Below are 21,498 nucleotides of genomic sequence, written 5' to 3' on the forward strand. Positions count from 1 at the left end.
AGCCTGAGCCCATTTATGGTGGGAGATGTTGTTCAGGGAAAAAATGTATAGATTAAATAAAAAAACACAAAGCTTTCCTTTACAGAATAAAACTATGAACAAATGTCAGATACATCTAAAAAGAGTAAAAGCATCTATGATGAGCTACCTGATGTGCAACAGATTGGCAATAGCGACTTTGTTTGCCGCTATACATCTTGTTAATCATTACTTTTGGTGGTGGTGGTTTTGTTACACATTTGTCACTATGTTATTGTTACAAATCTTGTTGTTGGGTCTTGTAAAATGAAAGCAGATAATCCTAATCCTGATGACACAAATTAAAACTGAGCTGCACAACAATACAGGAATACACTGAAATCAGCCATTTTATTGGGTACATCTACAGCAGCTAAAACTAATGCAGTCTACTGCAATAAAGTAAATATGATGATTTGTTATTATTATTATTGTTAGTGTTATTTTTTTTTCTTTTTCTTGTTATTAATGTTCATTATATTTCACCTATAAGGCTGTCAAAGTTAAAGTGAATGAATGTGAATGAAAATGGGTTCTATGGGTACCCACGAGTCTCCCCTTTACAGACATGCCCACTTTATGATAATCACATGCAGTTTGGGGCAAGTCATAGTCAAGTCAACACACTGACAGCTGTTGTTGCCTGTTGGGCTTGAATTTGCCATGTTATGATTTGAGCATATCTTTTATGCAAAATGCAGTACCTGTTAGGGTTTTTGGACAATATTAATATATATAAATATATACATACAATGGCATAAAGCAAGCATATTTGCCCACTCCCATGTTGATAAGAGTATTAAATACTTAACAAATCTCCCTTTAAGGTACATTTTGAACAGATGAAAAATTGGGATTAATTTGCAATTAATCGGACATTTTTGCCTTAAATTTCACATAAATGCAATATGTCAGTCTGTCAAAAATGAATAAATATTAAATAATAAATACAACGAATGATAGTTTAAAAAAGCCCCAAAAAACTACCACCTGCAAACTGTATTTCCGAGAAAAAAAATAATTTAAATTGTGTGAATAATTAGTCAAACTTGTAATGTGAGGGCTTGTGTTTGCCATGTTATGATTTGAGCATATTTTTATATATTGATTTATTATTATTATTATTATTATTAGTGTTAATATTTTCCTTTTTCTTGATATTAAAGTTCTCTCATCTTCATTTTCCTTTTTCTTAAATGTTCTTTAAGAATTATTATTATTAATGTTCTTTAATCTTCATTGTATTGAATCATACCTGCTAAATGAATAAATACATATTACAAACCCTTGGTCTAAAACCGTCAACAAATTATTTAAGTACTTTTTTGAGACACATAAAAGGTTTGATTGAACTTTGTTTCCTTTATTCATTAATGGTTGTGTATGGCTGCAGACCTCACTGTGAGCCATTGTTAGAGCACATTCACCTTTTATATATCTAGGCTACGACATGTTCACGCGCAAACTACCGTTAATCTAAGATAACTGTCACGCGCACACTCCTCAGAGTGAATGGGAGCAGAGAGGCGCGCGCACGCAGAGATCACTCTTGTTATTACCGTTAATAACGTTTATCTCTCTCGCGTCACTCAGGTCCCCAAACAACCAACGACTGCTGCTGCGCAGGAGGAGGAGGAGGAGGAGGAGGAAGAGGAGGACTGACTGCGGTCCAGACAGGTGACACCGCTGTGATTGAAACACTGTGAAGTTTTAAACGCTGAGGAGAAGAAAACAAGAGATGAAAACACACCAATTGACGCACAGTTAGTGTTAATCTGAAGATCTCCATGGTGATGGTGATGGGATTCCTTCAGGAGCGACCTAACGTCTACTAACCGTCAAAGGTAAGAAGAAGCTAAACGACGGTTAACTAACAAAAGATAGTGATAGTGATGCAAACAAGGAGTGGGATGCTGTAGTGTAGCGGCTCGGTACTAGTGAGGGTGTTTTAGAGGGAGTTTAGGTGGTTTAAAGTTAACATCCCGTCGGTTTAATGTCAGTTATAGTCACGGTTATATAGTAAAACACTCCGTCTCCGTCCTCTGGATCTCGTGTTGGAGTCTCTCCATGCTCCACCATCACCATTACTGGGCTATCATTCTTATCTTTTTACTGCGGTTTTGGCACCATCTAACATTGTGAACGCACTCAACGCAAACTTGTGGTTAAGTGAGTGCTAAATGGGACAGACAACAAGGCTGCCATTGTACCAGATCAGCGGCGGATTAACGGAATTCCTTTTTCTCTCTCTGCACTGTCTCAATGGCCTCCAGTCTCTCTCTCTCTCTGCTCTGCCTCTCTGACTATAACATCTTGATTTCTATAGCTTCTTCCACCTCTGGCACTTTGTTAGAAAACACTATAACTAAAACACCTCACAGCCAGCAGCCAGCAGCCAGCAAACAAGAGATGTCCAACTGAGAGCCATTGTGAAACATGTGGATGTGGATAGAGCTGGGTTGTTGTGGTTAAAACATGATTTATAAGACAGCAGGGCTGCATCTAACATTGTTATTTTCATTATAGATTCATCTTTTAGTCTATACTATTAAAGAAAAATAATGGGAAATAACTGCTGCAATATCCCATGGTGACATTTTTAATTTTTTTTTATTTATTTATTTTATTTAACCTTTATTTAACCAGGTTAGTCCCATTGAGATTAAAAACCTCTTTTCCAAGGGAGATCTGGCCAAGACGGTCAGCAGCAAGAACACAAAGTTGCAATGGCCTCGAGTCTCTCTCTCTCTCTCTCTCTCTCTCTCTCTCTCTCTGCCTATAACATCTTGATTTCTAGAGCTTCTTCCACCTCTGGCACTTTGTTAGAAAACACTAAGGCTAAACTAAAAACACCTCACAGCCAGCAGCAGCCAGCAGCAGCCAGCAGCCACCAAACAAGAGATGATGTCCAACTGAGCCATTGTGAAACATGTGGATGGGATAGAGCTGGATTGTTATTGGTATCAGGGCTTGTAACTGAAAAAAAAACTTGGTTATTCAAGATTCAAGATTCACTTTATTGTCATTTCACTGAGTATTTGCATACACAGAATGAAACAAATTATTGTTTCTCCCAGCTCCCGTCAGTGCATTAAAAGGGATAGAATAAATAAGACTGCAACTAACAGTTATTTTAAATCATCTGTTAGTGTATAAAATTAAAGAAAATAATGGGAAATAACTGCTGCAACATCCCATTGTGACTTTTTTTTAAATTGCTTACTTTGTCCCGAGCAACAGTATTAAAACCAAACTGCATTTAATTTACAATAACATAACAGAGAAAAGATGATAATTTTTGTTTTTGTTTAATTTTATTTAACCTTTATTTAACCAGGTAGTACTCATTGAGATTAAGAATCTCTTTTGCAAGAGAGACCTGGCCTAGACAGCAGCATTTAAACATACATTAAAGTTTCAGATGCCACAACATAAAACAAATGCACACAAAACAATGTTTTGCTTGATAACTGACTGATACGCTTAACCAATTGTCAAAATTGTTGGCGATTAACTGTCTGTCAAAACGCTTAATCGACTATAAGTGTAAGAAAATATAATTTTTTTTAAACTTTTTTACTCAGATTTTATGCATATGGTGGTGTGTTCTATGACAGTTTTCCTAAAATTAGATTTAAAAAAAAAAAATCGCAATATATCGTCTTGCTTACAGTATCACAATATATTGAATCGTAACCCCTGTATCACCACATTCTTGCCAAAACACAGTCCTATAATCAACTAATTGTTTCATCTCCATTGCAAGCAAGGTGATGCCACTGGTCTTTAAACCTGAGATGAGCACAAGAGGACAAATATGGGTGTTGTTTATTGTCTGTCCTGCTGTTGTCTCATGACTGATCATCAGTGTTTGCATTGAAGGATAAATTATGTAGACTGTAAAAATGTCTAATTGCATCCCAAAGGCAATCAAGCCATGATGGAGGTTGTAGCTCTTTTATGTTTTAGTACTCAAAGACAAAACCCAGATTTTCTGTCTTACTCCTCCACCCCTCCTTCCATACACTTGCACATCATGCACAACATGCACCATCCCCAGCCCTCCCCCCTGCCCCCCCCCCCGTGTATGTGGCCAACCAACATGTGGGGAGGTAATCCCAGCTATTAGGGTAATCTCCTCAGCATGACGATCAATAGGGGAGGGTGCACGACGACTACCAGACAAGAGTAGCGGGGGGACAAAATTTGTGCTAAAGAAAAATGATTTAATCATCTAGATTAGGTCAGGAGACTGGGGTCTGGACAGGGGCTTGTTGCTGGACGGGGGGAGGGGTGCAGACAGAACAGACAGGAAGATGTGAGGGGTAAGGCCATCTCCACTTTGGGCAGCTCCCTCGTGTGACAATGGGATGAGACATTTTGTTTCCCTTAATCTGGAGTAAATGAAAACAACAAAGACAGGGCTTCAAATGGACAGTGCCAAACCTATTATGGGACTGCTACTAAGAGTGTCACAAGGAAACACATTATATAAGAAACCAGATTACAACATAAACATTTCTTGCACAATGTAAAATTTAGGCTATAGAAACCTAAAAATCACAAACCAAAATCATGCGGTTTGGCAGCATTTAATAAAACAAAAATAGCCACAAGAAATTGTGGAGATGACCGACCCCAACAAATTACATTTTGAGTCTTTTAACTCCTGCGAGGCACTTCAAGGGGAGGGAATGTAAAGGGAGAAAACCCCCGGGAGAGATGGGTGTTCAAAACAGGTCAAAGTCATTATGCTGTTGTTCCTGTGAATGCATTGTGAGGTCGTTACAAGACAGCATGTGCTCGGTGGCTCACATCCAAAACATCTTGTATACCAACTCCCTTTTTTCATCCACATATGAAAATGCTCACCATTTGAAAAAGTCACAGACATGCCAGAAGGTTACAGCAATTATATTATCAACAACATTTGATATCTCTTCAAAAACTGCCGTATGTCGTCACTTGCTGCCGATATCTCAAAAGCGTCATTTTTGATTGCTGTAAAGCATTCAACTGTTTAGTCGAAAACCTTATTGGCTTACATCTAAAAGGTATGTTTTCCCTGTATCATTGTGCAGATTTTGAGACCAAAAGGAAGGTTACAAAAAAAGAGCAGGTTCAATACTTAACATATCATGTTTCAAGCTGTAAGATACACTTAAATGTAACTGCACACAGAGCCACACAAGTCTGCCAAATAGGGGAATCTGCTTCTAAAAATGGTGTGTGTGCATACATGTGCACATTCTTGCTGAGTGTGCATCCTCTCTTCTGATGTTATCACCTAACAGCAGAGCATGCAGATGGACCACATACTGGATTCAGTGCAATGTTAACAACATATGTTGTCTTTGTCTGTATGGGGTGTGTTGTTCAAGCTACCTGGACCTTGGGGAGTCCAACATATTAAACAACTTAAAGTGACTACACGTAAACAGATGGGAAGGGCTCGCTAAAAATATATTTTTAAACAACAAAAAGTGTTTTACCTAGTTGCTGTATCATGCCATGGAAATAAATTTGATTTAATTCTAATGAATATTTGCATTTTTCTGTTTAAAATATGTCAACTTGGGCATCGGGAAATTGTTTCAATGTCCCTGCCATTATTAATTAAAAAATAGTACTTTTTATTATGAAGTGTATTGTAGTCCAATTAAAGTAAGGTATTGGTCTAATGCAGTGCAGCATTCCTCTCTGGTCACAAAGCAACTGCTCTTTGTTAACATCTCGCCCATCAAAACTAAATATTAGTGCAAGTCACTCAGTATTGAATGGCTTTTGTGATGAATCAGGTTCCTGGATAAAACAAGAACTTGCCCTTTAAGTCTCCAGTGGAGGAACTGCAGTGCAAACACTGGCAAAATGTCCAGATGGAAGATGGGAGGGATGAGTAAGGCGTTCACAGATCCCTTCTGTTTGGCCCCATTGAGACAGAGGGAGACGAGATTGGATGGGTCCGGGGGAGTCAGGTTACTTATCGGCCCATTCTACTCCAAAGAAGCGGTGGTGTAAAAGATGCAATACTCCCTATGGGAAACCTAATCCAGACCCTACTGCCAGCTGTCATTCTTTAGCTCCAGGCTAAAATCGCAGGTATCGCATTACCCTTCAATCCTTACCTTGATCATAGCAGGAAATAGGAAATTACACACACGTTGTTCTGTACACCTCAACATCTTCTATGTAATTTGAGGATTTCGATCTTATGCATTGATAAAAGGTCTACATATCACAAGAGAGCAATCCCATGGGCAAAACTTATTACAAGTACCGGTTGTACAACTCATGAGATTTTTCTTACAAAAATCACAGAGGTAAAATGTAAACACTCACACTCAGATTACCTTTGTGTATGTAAAAAAATATATTTTTTTCTTAATATTTTGTGAGAGTATTCAGTATAACCACAGCCAGCCAAAGCCCACTATTGAGATGAAATACCCTGATCACAAAAAGATCAAGATGGTTAAGATAAAAAATGCTTTTATTCGCCGTGCGAAAGATCAGAAAGTCAACCTCATTCAAACAAAAAATTATGTTGTTTTTTTGGTGCATAATATTCGTGTTCTGTGTGAAAATACTCATGACAAAAACAGTTCTAAAAAATATATTGACGTGCAAATTAATCACACACAAAAATATACAGTAAAGGCCTTTAGTCAGCAAAAAAGAGCTAATCAAATGTGTCAAATTGGGCTCTGGTGAATTGTGATGACCCTTTTTCAATATTTTCTAATGTTTTGTAGATCAAACGACACTGACTTATTGAAGAAATAATCTGCAGATTAATAGATAATGGAAATAATCATTAGCTGCAGCTCTATTGCTAAGGCAACCAAAGTGCCTTTCGAAGCCAAAATCAAGAACTTTGACTCAGACTGAAGGTGTCATCAGGGTTTTAATCCTGAAATGGCTCCACTGAGAAGAAGTACATCAAGTACAACTATCAAAGTCTCATTTTCCACGTCAAAACATATGAGCAAGATTGTTTCTTACTGTAATCTAATCTCACTTTAATCTAACAAACACGGTGCGGGTATTTTCAGTTTTCGTTTTTCTGTGGCGTCGAGCTTTGGAGGAGGACACTGTACCACAACGTCCTGTATATTTAATCTGTGTTAATCCGTCATGTTTTCTTTCGCATTGGCAGCGTGATCTATACTTAGGTTGAGACTGAAACGAATGGCATTGTTACAATGTACACCTGACAGAGGTAGTAGCTAGGTAGAACAAAGGATGACAGAGGAACTGATCAAGTGACAGACAGGAAGCAGCAGAGTGATAGATAGAGACATAAAGGGAGACAGTCAGAGCGAGTCTGAGCTGACCTTGCCATGATAATCTAATCCCTGTCGAGAGTGCTTTTTTTAGAGAGCAAGTTAATGCCAGCAGATTATACTCCAGTGTCTCCCACACTAGCCAATCCACACTGAAAAGAGAGTAGGTCCATAGTGGATTCTCAGACCTACCTCAGCAGATAAATTAACTTCAATAATACAAGGCAAAATTATTCATTTGAAAATCAAATCTATTCATCTTTGCCTTTCTGCTTTCAGTCGCATTGTTCAGTTAGTTTGTGATGTCTGCATTTGGGCCTGCATGAGACATCTTGTGTATTTTTTAGTTCAAATTTCCACGCAGGTAAAATCTCTGCCAAGAATCTCTCTTCTCTTTGTGTGCTTTATAGCACTAAGGGGCATCCATCTATAATAAAAGGCCACTCATTGAGCAGCTCATCTCATGCTATGAAGAGTAATCCCTGTATATGTTGTGTAACCGAGTGCAGAGTTGGACAAGGAGGGGGATGGGCACGAATGTGCGCAACTTTGTCCGAGCTTGTGACTGTTGAGCTCATGGCTGTCTAATCTCTTAGGTACATTAGGCTGTTGGCCCACAGCATTGTGCTGCTGCACTGTCTTTCATTCAATTAACTCATTCTAGGTACAGTGTTGGTCTTGAATACGACTTATGCCCAAATTATACATTGGTACCAGGTTGTGTTGAGGCATATGTGTCATATCATATTGTGCTCATTAATATGTAAAACACAGAACAGTGTGTCTTATGCTAGGGAAATAGTGCAAAGTGCTTAAAAAAATCAATAACGTGTTTTGTAATTCAAGTAATTTTGTATCAGTGAATCAGCAGAGATAACATTTTCTGCATACCTGCTTCAAAACACAAAAGAAATTGCTAAGAAATATTTTTTGCTGGAGCATCATTCTATACAGGTGTTCAATATGGTGGCCTGTCGGGTCTTTAATTGTCATTTCATTAAGACAATGACTTCCAGTATGACCAATTAAGGATTTATTCACATTTCAGAAAGCTGCTATAGGTCAACAAATGCATTTCAGACATTAGATATAAAACATTTACTGTGGGTGGGGGAAAGAAAATCAATACAGCATATAATCGCGATATTTTGCGTGACGATATGGTATCGATACATGGATGTCAAGTATCGATCTTTTATTATATCAACTATTAACCTCTTAACAGTCCGGCCGCTATTCTGTATTTCAGAGGTTGTTGTGAGCCCAGTCTTAAAGATAGAGTGAAGATACTGGTATCATATGACACTAGAAAACCTAACGAATCGATTGGTACCAACCATGCCATGTTAGCTAAATAACGCTCCAAAGTTACGCTAAATTTTGGCGAGGAAAAACTGTCATGGCCATTTTCAAAGGGGTCACTTGACCTCTCACCTCAAGATATGTGAATGAAAACTCTGAGATGAATAGAGTTTAAACTTTAATCTTATTAGATCAAACAAATGTAGACAAACTGCATCATTTGCAGTTGAAAAAAGGTAATAAATCGCAATATATCCTAATATATCTTATCGCAATACTCAGCATATTGCAAAATGTTTAAAATCACAATAAGATCATATCGTGACTTAAGTATCGTGTTAATATTGTATCGCGGGGCCTCTTGTGATTCCCATCCCTAACATTTACAATAAAAAAACAGATTATTTAGGAGCTTTTTGGAGCAATTTACCTTTAAATGTAATAGACAGTTGTTTCACACAACTGAATCTGTCCGTAAATAAACTGACAATCATACCCATCACACCTTGGAGTGTTAATCAACTCACATTATCCACTGTAAACTGTAACATGTTCCACTAGAATATTAGGAATCCGTAAAAATCTAGTTTCTTTAGCAGTGACTTTGCCTTCAGTATGCAGTTTTCTGTGACAAGCAGCCTACAGGAACTTGACTTTGCCATTTTTATGATAGTATTTTCTATAATTATCTAATAGCTGACACAATATTTTTTAAAAGTGATTTGATTTTGTGCACGATTGCATTCACCGTGCCCACAGCAGACAGGTTTACTCAGTTTTATGAAAGCTAAAAGGACTTGAAGATAAATGGGATGACATTTACAGCAAAGAAAACATTCTCCTTTTGTGTATTAATTTTATGTTATGCCTCGGTTGTGTTCTGCGGTTGTTGGAAACAGACAGGATTATTGGACACAAAACGGTAGATGCGAGATGAGGCTTAGCGAGTGACTGTGGCTTTGAACACTAGCATAAGGACAGTCACATGCTATCTCCAGTCAGGGGTATGTTGGCACAGGCTTGTTGCTGGTTGATGAGAATATTTGGATGACTTCAGCACATACACACACACACACACTCAGGCATGCACACTGTGCGTGTAGCAAATTCACATACAGTACTTGCTTCTACCAGTCTACAGTTGCAGAATTTTGCAGATATTAGCTATAAGTGGACATGTCTTACTTACAAAAAAAAGGTATTTGAGGTATTTTGGTGTATCGGATGCAATAGGATCTTGCAAAGTAAATTCAGGGGAAATGCTATTTACAGATCCTGGCAGGAAATTACACCCACAGTTAGTGCAGCAACCAGGCACACAGGCAGAGTGCACACACATAAACACACCGACAGTGGATATTTTCATACACACACATCACAGCACACAGGCTCTCAGCATCAGTGCCCTGACCATAGGGAGTTTGTGCTGAGCTGGTTGGGACGTCAGGATGAATCAATGCGAGGACAGCTGACTGGACATGCCTATTCATCTGCCAAAGAAAAGAGAGAGAAAAAGGGAGCGAGGGATTCTAAAAGAAATGAGTTAAGCCCCCGGAGCAACATGTTTGGCTATCTGCATTACTTAACATATCCTGCAAAAGGGCTTTCAGTAAATATGGGATGAGAGCTGGAAAGGTGGAAAAAATAGTGACACATGAAATTATTTTATAAGATTGATTTTTGTTTTTAGAAATGCAATGAACAAATTTGGTGCTTAACACAATCCCTATGCATTTTTCTTGTATGATTGTGCAAAAGTAGGGTACTGCAGATGCAAAAATATATAGCACACACTAAGCACGTAGGCTGCTTTGACAAAGGCATAAGCTCATACTGTAGAGGCGGCTAACTCCATACTGATGGCCCGTTTATTCCCATCTGTTGCCCTCAGCTCTCTGACTTTATCCCCATTGTGGTAACTCATTACATTCGCCTTAACCTTAACCCCTTAATTGCCACCCTCCAGTTTTCCTTGCACATCCTCCCCCTCTTGGAGACAGTGTGCCACATTGCCCATGCACTAATCTGACGGCGTCTGCCTACCAAACACCTGCCATGTGCGGAAAAACCTCCGAAACTCCTCCCATATTCCAGATACAACACCCATTCCAGCGTGAGCGGATCAGCACACATGACCGCAGGCAGGCAGGCAGGCAGGCAGGCAGGCAGGCAGGCAAGCATGCAGGCAGATGCGACCATGGATGCAGATACAGATAATTAGACAGACAACCTCATCCCCAGAAAATCACGACCAGAGTCACCGTCTCTTTTTCTAGCCTTTCTGAGTCATGTGCACCTAGTTTTTCCTCGCGCTCAAAGACTGACAAGACAAACAAGAGTCGCCTTTTGTCCTCCCTCTTTGCCCAGACATGTATTGGAAGACAGTGACGTGTAGGCCCAGGCCTCTTTGCTTTAACAATAACTCTCTCGACCCCCCAATGAGGGGTGCAGGGCCAGACATGAGGCGATGTGACAGTTCTGGTGCGGCCGACACAATAGCAGGTTTTTCTTTTGACTGCCTGGCTGGCTATACGCCACAGAGTGCTTTCTTTCACTATTAACAATCCAACAAATAGTCATGTTTACCTGAAGAACATGTTTAACCACATCAGACCCTGCCTGTGCCACATATTTTTCATGTAGAGTACAACAAATTCCTGTTCAGATGTCTCGGAACTATTAGAGCCTCATATATCAAGTTATCTTCCTGGCTTCAGATAGTTTCCTTACATATAATGTTAGAGAGGATTAAAAGATAAAGGTTAAAACACATTGTCATATTTAAACTAATATTTAGCTATATACCTTGTTACCTATGCCCACAATTTTACGTAAGCACTTACCCCAGAATCAGGGCTATGTGTGCCTGTATGTGAGCTTCTAAAATGAAGTTTGTTGATAATGGATTATTGATCGTGAATTAGAGTGGACCGCCCCCTCAGGGCTCATCCTGGTTGGCCAGGAATGAATACATCTCTTCATGCTCCACCTCACACACTCAATTTAGGCATAGGAAACCAAAGGACCGACACACACGCATGTTGAGACACTGACCCGCGCTCTAATACGCACAGACAGGCGTCGCTCAACCACTGAAGGACAAAGGTTACTCCAAAATCTGTGGGATGCAAATTGCCTCAGTCTCTCTTAGTACACGGGTTAAACACACTGAGTGAAACCACCTTACATGTTAGTCTATTCATAGTGAAACCAGTCTCTGCATCTCTGGAAATTGTCTGTGTACCTACAGTGTGTAAAAGAAAAAAGGAAACAAAAGAAATTTAATTTTGTTTACCAGAAAAAGTATATAAATCTTCTGGCAGTTCTTTGATTCTGTGTTTTAGGCAAACTTGTCACAATTTAATGATTTAAATATCACCCACAGTCCACAGATTTTTATCTTACTAGATTCACTTTTTAAAATATTGTAAATCCTTAATTCTTTAAGTCTGTGTAACATTTAGGGTTTATAAGGCAACAAGCCAACAAAAGCACTGGTAATCACTTACATGTTCAATTTTAAGCCCTACTAGTTCATTTCTCTCACTGTTCTGAATTCTAAAGTTGACTTTTAAAGACAAGACAGCAAAAGACATATTTCATACTCTTTATATTGTATCATCAGTGTTAAAGTATCCAAAACTAAATAACAGTTTGGTGCTATTTGCATAACTCCAGCTTTTACAGGTATTGCCAAATTGTGGCACATATTGCCTCAAGGATTGTACGTTCTTTGCGGTTTTATTGGTTTCATCAGGTCTTATTGTTTTACTGTTGAATATATGAACATTATTGATTTGTTTTGGGTTCATGTGTTTTAATGTATAGCGCTAAGTACAGCTGCATGAATGCTCTGTGATGCAGTTATACTAAGCCCAAGAAAAGGCGGACAAAAAAGTTTAGCTTAACTTTTCATTAATTAGAATGTGTTTTAATAATTAATGTTTTTGGAAGTCATTATTATTAAAAAGTGATTTGGCTTAGCCATATTATTTTCCGCTCCCCTTAAGAATGATTATATTATTTAGAATAATTCTGGTAATAATATTTGACTAACCTTTTTTTGATATCATTTATGAATTTGGATCATAAGTAAAATTACCACAAGCCTAATTTTAAATTTCTTTTTCCTTTTTTTCCAGGTATTCTTGCCAAAACAGTATGCGACTTGAAAAAGAAAATCTCTTCAAAAATCAGGATGGAAACTAAAGCTGTGATGTTTTTTAATGCCTATTCTGAGAACTCACTAACTTTTGGAAGATAAACTTTGCACAGTTAGAGGATTTATTACACAGTTGTGGTCTTTGGCGTACCGGTGCTCCAGAAGAAGTAATGGAGACAGAAGAGAGAGAGGATGTATCACAAAAACCCACAGCAAATATAAAGGCAGAGACAGTAGATGTGCCCTCTGGCCACACCTGTGGGGTGTGCGGCCGCAGCTTCCCTCTTCTCAGCTCTCTGTCGCAGCACATGAGAAGACACACGCGGGAGAAGCCGTACAAGTGTCCGTACTGTGAGCACAGGTCGGCTCAGAAGGGCAGTCTGAAGGCCCACATTCGAAGCCATAAACTGGGCCTATTCAGCCACAACCTCAGTGACAAGGACGGAGGTGGAGCTCAAGAGCAGAAGGATAACACCGAGAAGCCTGATCCTCCGGAAATCGTCAGCACATCTGACAAAGCTCATAATGTCAACGGGAAAGTGAAGAAAAAAGGAACCAAGAAAAAAGTGAAGGGTAAAGATGGTGTTGAGGTCAGTGATGGGGCTGAGGATGGGTCCTGCACCTGCAGCATTTGTGGCCAGGTGTTCACTCAAGTACCACTCCTTAAATCCCACATGAAAAGGCACCGCAGCTCCCAGGATCACGGTTGCCGGATTTGTGGACGACGTTTCCGCCAGGCATGGTTCCTCCAAAGTCATATGCGCATTCACCGGGTCAAAGCCCAGCTAAAAGGCGGCAAAAGCAATGAGCCGCCTGTCACCATCAATGAAGTTCCTCAGGACGCAGCATCGCTGACAAATGAAGAGTGCCTCTATGAGCTCTGTGCCGGCTGTGGTAACTTCTTCTTTGACCGCAAGACATTACGAATACATGAAAAGCTGCATAAACCAAACCACAGCCGCACTCAAACACAAAATCCACCACAGGAGGACGTTGAAGCCTCTGGGCTGCACATTGCTAAGAGGCATTTTTTGGAAAGCCTGAACCTCACATGTGCTGGACCAAGAGAAACTTCTGAGGAAAAGAGCCTGGGCAGGCGAATTCCAGAGCTGGATCCAGTTTGTAGTTACCAAGCGTGGCAGTTGGCCACAAGAGGACGCCTAGTGGAGGCCACAGAGAAATGTCTGGGATGGGAGGAGAGGCTCGCTGACGCTGAGGTGGCGTATGACACAGCAAAGGGCGAGTATGTACCCCTGAAGCAGGAGAAGAAGAGGAAGCAAATCGACACCTCCAGCTCCAACATTAAGAAGATGAAGGGTGATACATGCCTCGATCACTCATCAAACAGCTTGGCTCACACTAAAGGTGGCGACAAGAGGATTTCCCAGAAAGACCGGATTTTGTTGAACGGACTTGGTCATGCGTTTTATGAGGCGCTGCAGACTAAGAAAGGCAAAGATGTTCACCTCGCACCTAAACAAACCAACAGGAGCCAAGACCAGGAGGGTAAGTCACATTCACCACACCATACTACATTATCTGTACTACAGTTTTGGACAAATATTCTTGAAAATGGGAATCAATTATCAGGTTTGTGCTCAGGGCAGTTGCTTTGTATTGAATATTGCACCCTTTTTGTTAAATTAAGATGTCAATGGTTATGTTTGTGGACATGCAGATGGGCCACTTTTTCTGGTAAACAGCTTTATTCAATATAGATAGACCAAGATCAGACTCTTTCTCATATTGCTGCAAGTAAGTTAAACTTAGGGCCATCAATGTGAAAATGTAACATTTAACATTGTACTGTGGAAAAGGGAGACATCTAGTGAATTTGTAACTGAATTACAGCTGTAAGTGCACTTGTTTGTACCAGAAGATTTTGCAAATGCACACCCATGAAGGTCTTCTCACCTCAGCTTCAGAGGATTTTTAAAGGACATATTAAGTTTCATTCCTAAATGTTTTAATTAGGTAAAGGAACTTTTTTTTCCGCTGTAATTCATGATTACATAACAATATGATGTTTTGTTTGCCAAAATTCTGGTGGTTTTAACACTAGAAACAGCTGTTTTGAGAGAGCAGGTGCCATGTTTTAGAAGAATATTTGTATTTTGAAAACTAGATATCAGCATCTTTAAAACTTACTAAATAAAATCTTTGTTCTGCTGGATTTAGAGCTGCTGCTGCTTGGAAGGACGAGTAGCTAAGCTGTTTATCTACCCCACTCACAAATTTGTGTTTAATCAGCACAAAATGATGGAATGATTAAGATAATCACTTCACGTTTTAGTCAAATTAACTTGTTTAACAATCTTTAAAGCGTGTAAAACATTCATTACAAGACCAAGATGTATATAATTGTCTAAAGGTTCATTAAAATCTGTCAAAATCTGCCACCACTTAAGATGTAGAGCTAACGTCACTGTCAGCAATGAGACTGTGATTTATTTATACTCAGAGCAGATGTTTATTCCATTATGAAATTTAGTATGGTTTCTGTTGTCTGTCCTAAAGCCGATTGTAACTCCAGACCCGCGATGACCTTTAACTTTAAATAATGCTTTTTTGCTAATGTAATCACTGCTAGTGACTTTGTTGTATACATACACATACGGACACAACACTTAAATTTAGGGCCGCAACTAAAGATTTTCATTGTTGATTATTTTATCGATTAATTGATTAGTTGTTTCGTCAACTCAAAGATATTCAGTTTACTGTCATAGAGGAGTAAAGAAACCACAAAATATTCACATTTAAGAAGCTGGTATCAGAGAATTTTTCTTTTTTTCTCTTTAAAAAGTTACTCAAACCGATAGATTGATTATCAAAATAGTTGGCGTATTTAATAGTTGACAACTCATCAATTAAGCGATTCATTGTTGCAGCTCTACTTAAATTCTACATACGTACTTAACATTGCTTCTTCTTCTCTTACCTACAGATAAAAAAGCATACTTCTGCGAGCACTGTGATTTCCACACTGTCGACGCCTCACTACTCAGGTCTCACCTGCACAGGCAGCACCAGGACTTCCTGGGTCCCTATAGCAAACACGGCACCATTTTAGACAACAGTAACCAGAGTGGTTCCAAGGCCTCAAGATACATGGACTACCTCAGAAACAGGAGTATGTTGCTCAGTCAGCCATACTGGAATCCTTACACATGTCCGACTGGCCCGGGGTCAGCAGAGTCCAACATTAAAACAGAAAAGTCAAATGGTACTGAGGTCAAAGGGCAGGGACATACTGCTAATGATGCTGCTGGGAGTCTTCTTAATCTGTCTTCATTACCCATAAGTGAAGGAGATGGCACTGTAAATTATCCAGTAAAGACAGAGGGCCTGGTGAGACATCAGTGTCCATACTGCTCCCACACTACCAACTACCCAGAAGTACTGTGGATCCACCAGCGGGTTGCACACAGGGTGGATAGCAGCAGTTCCATGGCACCCAAGTGGGCACCTTGCATTAACAGCTCCAAGAGTTTAAAGGCAGGTGGTACCCAGTGGAGACGCACAGGGCCTCCACCATTCCTCGAAGGCAAGGACTGCCCTGCTCTACCTGCTCCAAAAACTCAGCGCACACAGCCTCCAGGTTTGACAACCCACAGCAGCAGCAGCAGCAGCACTAGCAGCAGCAGCAGCAAGCACTCAGCCTCCAAGACCCAGTCAGGCGTCCCTAAGTCCAAGCATCAGTCTAAGGACTCACGCTCCTCAGATGGGACGCAGTCAAGTGGGAGGATGGGACTCCTACCTCAAAAGAAGTCTGGTGAACATAACCGGGCAGAGAAGGGGGGAAGTAAAAGCTCCAGCACACAAGCTACTTCATCAAGCAGTATTGTGCACAGCAAAAGTGCCCCTAGTTTCCAGCCTACAGGCAGCCCCAAACACAGAAGCCACAGAGCTGCGGTGGAAGGAAACTTCCCACAGGAGGGTTTGGGTTTCATGTTGGCAAGAAATCATGGCGGGACTTCATCCAACGCATCTGCAGATAGACCACATCCCCGCAGGCAGTCATGTGACTCCTCTTCAGTTCCTAAGGGTCCTGATCTGTGGGCTGCCATGAACATGTGGGGTCACAAAGCGTACTTAGAACCACTCCGTGGTTTTGCTCAGGTAAAGAATGAATCGACAGGAGAAATGCCAATGGACATTGATATTTTGAGTCTCCTGAAAAACTACAGTCCCCACGATCTGGCTGCTCTTTACCAGCACTGGGGGTTTATTGATCCCAGGATTGATCCACAAGGTGAGGAGAACCTTTGTTTTTGTGTTTAATTTGCTGTAAAGGGGCTGATGAATAACTGAGTATTCATTTGTCAAGCTGTCTGATGGCTAAAATTAAAATTTGGATGGATTAAACAATAGTGCCCGCATGACTTTACCCATTGGCATCCCAGTACGAGTGATGTGTCTAATGTTGTGATTTTTTACACTGAAGGTTGAGATGAGACATGACCATGATATGTATGTTTACAGGCTCTTTTTATACTTCTTTTTACAGCAATGTTGCAGTTAAATGGAAATTTTGGAAAAGAAGTCCACTCAACCTCTGAAGCTTCCAAACAAGTATGTTGTCTTTGCAACAGCCATTGATATTGTAGTTTTGATAGAAATTGTCTCCTGGACTTCAGCCTACGGACAAGTGATTGAACTGACTTTATTTTAATAAATTAAAGGCCTAATCATGCAATTTACAGTATATTATGAACATATTTATACGTACGATTGAAGAGTTGTACTTTTAAGTTTCAAAAGTTATCAGAAAATATAAGCCTGTTTTACTGCTGTCAAGGTTTCCTGCAGTGTTAAATAGTGGAGGTGAGTAAAGACCACCCTCACTAACAACATAAAAATAGAATATAAACAAATAAAAAAGCTGAGATGCCATTTCACACACAAATGCCATATATTTAATTAGTGTGCCTTTTGTTTAGACCAGTAGTTCCCAACCTGGGGTCCAAAGATCACAGGGGATGCATGAGGATTTGTCAGCTCAGAGGTTGTCAAAGTTAGATTTGCACAACTAAAATCATAATAACACACTTACTGGATAATTTATACGAAAGTCTGTAAAACTATTTAAAAAACTATATTCTGTTTAAACCCAGTATTTGTGCACAGTGGCAGATAAAGATTAAACTACACTAATATTATTAGTATTATGCTATTTGTAGTGTTAGATTCTAGTGGTGGCTGCGCAGGATTGTTTCCGACTGTGTGATCCAAACATTTCCAATAACTCTAGAGACAATAAGTCCAAAAGTCAAAATGTATTGAAAAAGGATAGATGTAATTATTACATCATGTAATCATTTCAAAAATTCATTTATTTTTTTTCAACAAAATATTCTGCTTCAATCCATATTTGTTGGCGTTTAGCCTTTCAAAAACAACATTTTCTCTGCGGTCAAAAACTGTTTGCTCCTCCGCTTGCAGCACACAAAGGGAGGCACGCACTGACAATTTATGTTCATTAAGATACAAACTTAGACACAAGTAGGGGGGCTTCAAGGAAAATATGTTGGGAACCACTGGTTTGGACTGTCATCTAACATTACTAACTGAAGTGATTACAAGAAACCCTGTTCTATGTTCAGAAACATCACTAATGTAAACACATATTTATCCCCATAAGAAAGCATTGTATCTTATATCTACTGTATGTCCATGTACTGAAGAAAATGCCAGTTAGTTGGTGGTGGGACAACGCTTTTGTTTACATCAGAGATTTTGCTTTAGCTACAGTTAAATCCCAAATATATAATTCTAAAGATCCATCAATTCACTCTATAAATTTCAAAATAAAGTATAAAAGTTCTTCTCTCCCTCACAAGTATGTACAGTACAGCTTCACCAACTGTGTGTGCCTAAGTTCTCGTGTCTGTACCTTGTCGGCGTCTGAGTACAGTCTGTCACTTCTGTGCACACGTGCGTCTGCGTATTTTCATTTCATTTGCGTGCGTGGCTGTCAACTTCCGCAACCTGGCTGTCTCTTCCTTCTCGTTTCCGTAAGAGAGGCTGACAGGCAAGAGGCAAACAAATAATAAAAAAACATTGTTGTCCCCCTCAGGGTAAAACTCGCCCAGCATCTCCATATGGTGTGTCATCAGCCTGTCAGTCAGGCCTACCCTGATGCTACCTACAACTGTTCTTGCTTTCTCCTCTTTCCCCCTAGAGTAATATGTGGGCAACTTTTTAAACACTAGAGATGGGCAACAGCTCAGTCTGTAGGGGTGAGGAATTATAAATGAGATAAAACTAATAAGGATAACAGTGGGAGCAGTAATATTAGAATATATTTTGTACTATAATAGCTGAAATTATAAATAAAGATTGTTATATTTTCTTTGTTTCTTCTGGACATTCATTTTAAAAAAAAGCACCAGCTTCACTCTGTCCATGATGTGTTCATAATCCACAACATGAAGCCTCTTTATGAGCAGCATTACATTACTGACAGCTTGTAGGTCAATTAATACTGAAGCTACTGAATAAAATATCGTAGCATAGTGTGACAGGGCCTGCACTCTTATAATCAGACATTTGATTATCACTGAAGTATAAAGGTATTAAGAGATTTTAATATTTCAGATAACATTGTTGCCCTTTAAGTGTGTATGATTTTGAACATTCAAGTATTTAGTTATGCACCGCTATCCCATTTATTGATAGTATAACAGTGTTCATACACATTATATACACATAAATACACTCCCTCTCAGTGTTGTTAGATACAATCTAACTGGGGCGCCTCACCTTTGTCTCCCGCAGGCCAACAGCCGCTCCACTTCCTCCTCAGGGTCTCTTCATAAAGGAACGTGAAGAAGCTACATCGTGTACCTGTTTGCTTCCAGCCTGCGCGATACTGCTGAACAAAAGAGGCCTGCTGTTCTTTAAAAGAAACCAGCCATAACTCCCTAAAGGACAGAGGAGGCACTGGATAATGCACAATATATGCAAAACAATGAGGTTGACTCATATTTTGTAATATGGTTGTTTAATTTGAAGTGTTACGCATGCTTTTTGTTTGTTAAGAGTGTAGATAAGTTAGTTACCAAAACACACATGAAGGTATGTTTTATGGAAATGAGGTAGAACTGTTTGAGCTTATGAGGGGCCTACATTTGCTAAAGGATAAAGAGGATATTATATTGGCTAAAAGGCACACAGATATCTGCTGGTTTTGATGAAAGCAATTTAAAAAAAACTCCAAATCTTAAAAACCAGGATGCCACTAGAAACTTTCAGAAGCTGTGACCTGAACATTTTACATCACTTTTACCTCTCTATACACTATGTTTCATTTTTTTTTAATTTTATTTTTTTTTAAATGGAGCCTACAAGTTTGTAAAATGTCAGTTTTTGGTTTTTGATTTAGGGTTAGTACTGTATTTGATTGTCTCAACATTCAGAATATGCAGCGCAGCACTTGAATATAAATCGCTGGTCCAGCACTATACTTGTCATAGCATAGTGATGGATGATGGTGATGGTTGTAAATCAGAAGAGTCAAGGTCCAGAGAAAGTTCGCTATATACAGTTTACAACTAAAAATGAACAAAGTCGTGATCTTGCCGTAGGGCACTATGAGGTGGTTTAATTAGACCAGAATCCAGGCTTTAGCACTATTAGCTCATCAGCCCACACATATGAAGAGAAACAGAGTGCACTGGTTATCATTCTCACTCTGAATGTTGTGATCTAAAAGCTCCTCAGCCTACAGTCACAAGTAGTGGACTGACTTCAACGCAAATAACTGGCAATAAAAATATTCCTCCTAAACATTACGGTTGCTACACACAAGACTTTTTATTACTACAAAACCTTGCCATACATTTGACAGAACATGAACATCACACTCAAGGCAACTGGATTTTCTTGATGTTAATTCACTCTTGATCAGTATTTACTCAAACACACCCACATAATTAGTGCTGAAGGGCATCTTCAGTGTATCAGCTACTAACTGCTCACTCCCAGTTTACAGCCGCAGATTATACCACTTATTGTAAATCAACAACAACTAGGGTAGCACTAAATCCTTGTGTTTTCGACCGGTTTTAAATTCATGTCAACCAGCGGAAGTGGCGCCACGATCGATATATCGCTCAACATATATTTTCTGGCAAATCCATAGCTGCTGCCAAACCTAAGATCCAGAATAGACAATTTCATGTGAGAAAACCAGAGAAATATACCTAAATCTGTCAAGTCTGTCAAACACGTTTATGTGCCGTGTTGGGGTGTCCTGCGTTCTAAGTTTTAAATTTAAATGCTATAATTTGCCCTTTATTTTCTTCTATTAAAAAGATGGCGTAAACATCTGCACTCATTTCACATTGTGCTCGTGACCTAGCAATTTAATGCTGTGATTTTTAGAAGTAGAAACTGTAGCGATAACAATTTCTACTGACGTGGCCCCTGACTTACAGTCGAGCTACTAAAGAGGCTGCGAAATATTTTGTTTTTGATTTCTTTGAAATTCACCTCACTCTCAGATTTGTTTTCATGTGTTTTCTGTTTGCAGATTTGTTTAGTATGTTTATATTTTTAGTTCTGATTCAGTGTATTCATCTCCCATAGAGAAATAGTCTATGCATTTTGACAAAAAGCCATCAACTTGTGGATTCTTGGGAGATCTTGAGAATACATGATTTATTGTTGGAGTATTGACTTTGATCTGTGTGGAAAGCTGTTTTTTGATAAATATTGTACATGATTGTT

General features: G+C 39.3%; 2 protein-coding genes across 2 annotated transcripts in view; one reads left to right on the forward strand and one right to left on the reverse strand.

Moving 5' to 3' along the window:
• LOC141754781 (type-4 ice-structuring protein LS-12-like) overlaps window positions 1-21,498 on the reverse strand; it is a 409,136-nt gene that overhangs the window by 151,828 nt on the left and 235,810 nt on the right. The gene's annotated exons all lie outside the window — the stretch shown is intronic.
• LOC141754673 (zinc finger protein 516-like) lies at window positions 1,544-20,561 on the forward strand. Its single transcript, XM_074613919.1, has 5 exons — window positions 1,544-1,862; window positions 12,746-14,271; window positions 15,713-17,020; window positions 17,276-17,340; window positions 19,546-20,561. The coding sequence occupies exons 2-5, from the start codon at window positions 12,936-12,938 to the stop codon at window positions 19,594-19,596; spliced, it is 2,760 nt and encodes a 919-aa protein (XP_074470020.1). The 5' UTR covers window positions 1,544-1,862; window positions 12,746-12,935; the 3' UTR covers window positions 19,597-20,561.

Source organism: Sebastes fasciatus, chromosome 17, assembly GCF_043250625.1.
Source record: "Sebastes fasciatus isolate fSebFas1 chromosome 17, fSebFas1.pri, whole genome shotgun sequence".
Classification (NCBI taxonomy): domain Eukaryota; kingdom Metazoa; phylum Chordata; class Actinopteri; order Perciformes; family Sebastidae; genus Sebastes; species Sebastes fasciatus.

What these genes read in the sequence shown, in the direction of transcription:
- LOC141754673 (XM_074613919.1), top strand. Translation starts at nt 12,936, where the DNA reads ATGGAGACAGAAGAGAGAGAGGATGTATCACAAAAACCCACAGCAAAT. An exon ending in CAGGAGCCAAGACCAGGAGG is followed by an intron (nt 14,272 to 15,712) that starts GTAAGTCACATT and finishes TCTTACCTACAG; the next exon opens with ATAAAAAAGCATACTTCTGC. An exon ending in TCCCAGGATTGATCCACAAG is followed by an intron (nt 17,021 to 17,275) that starts GTGAGGAGAACC and finishes TTCTTTTTACAG; the next exon opens with CAATGTTGCAGTTAAATGGA.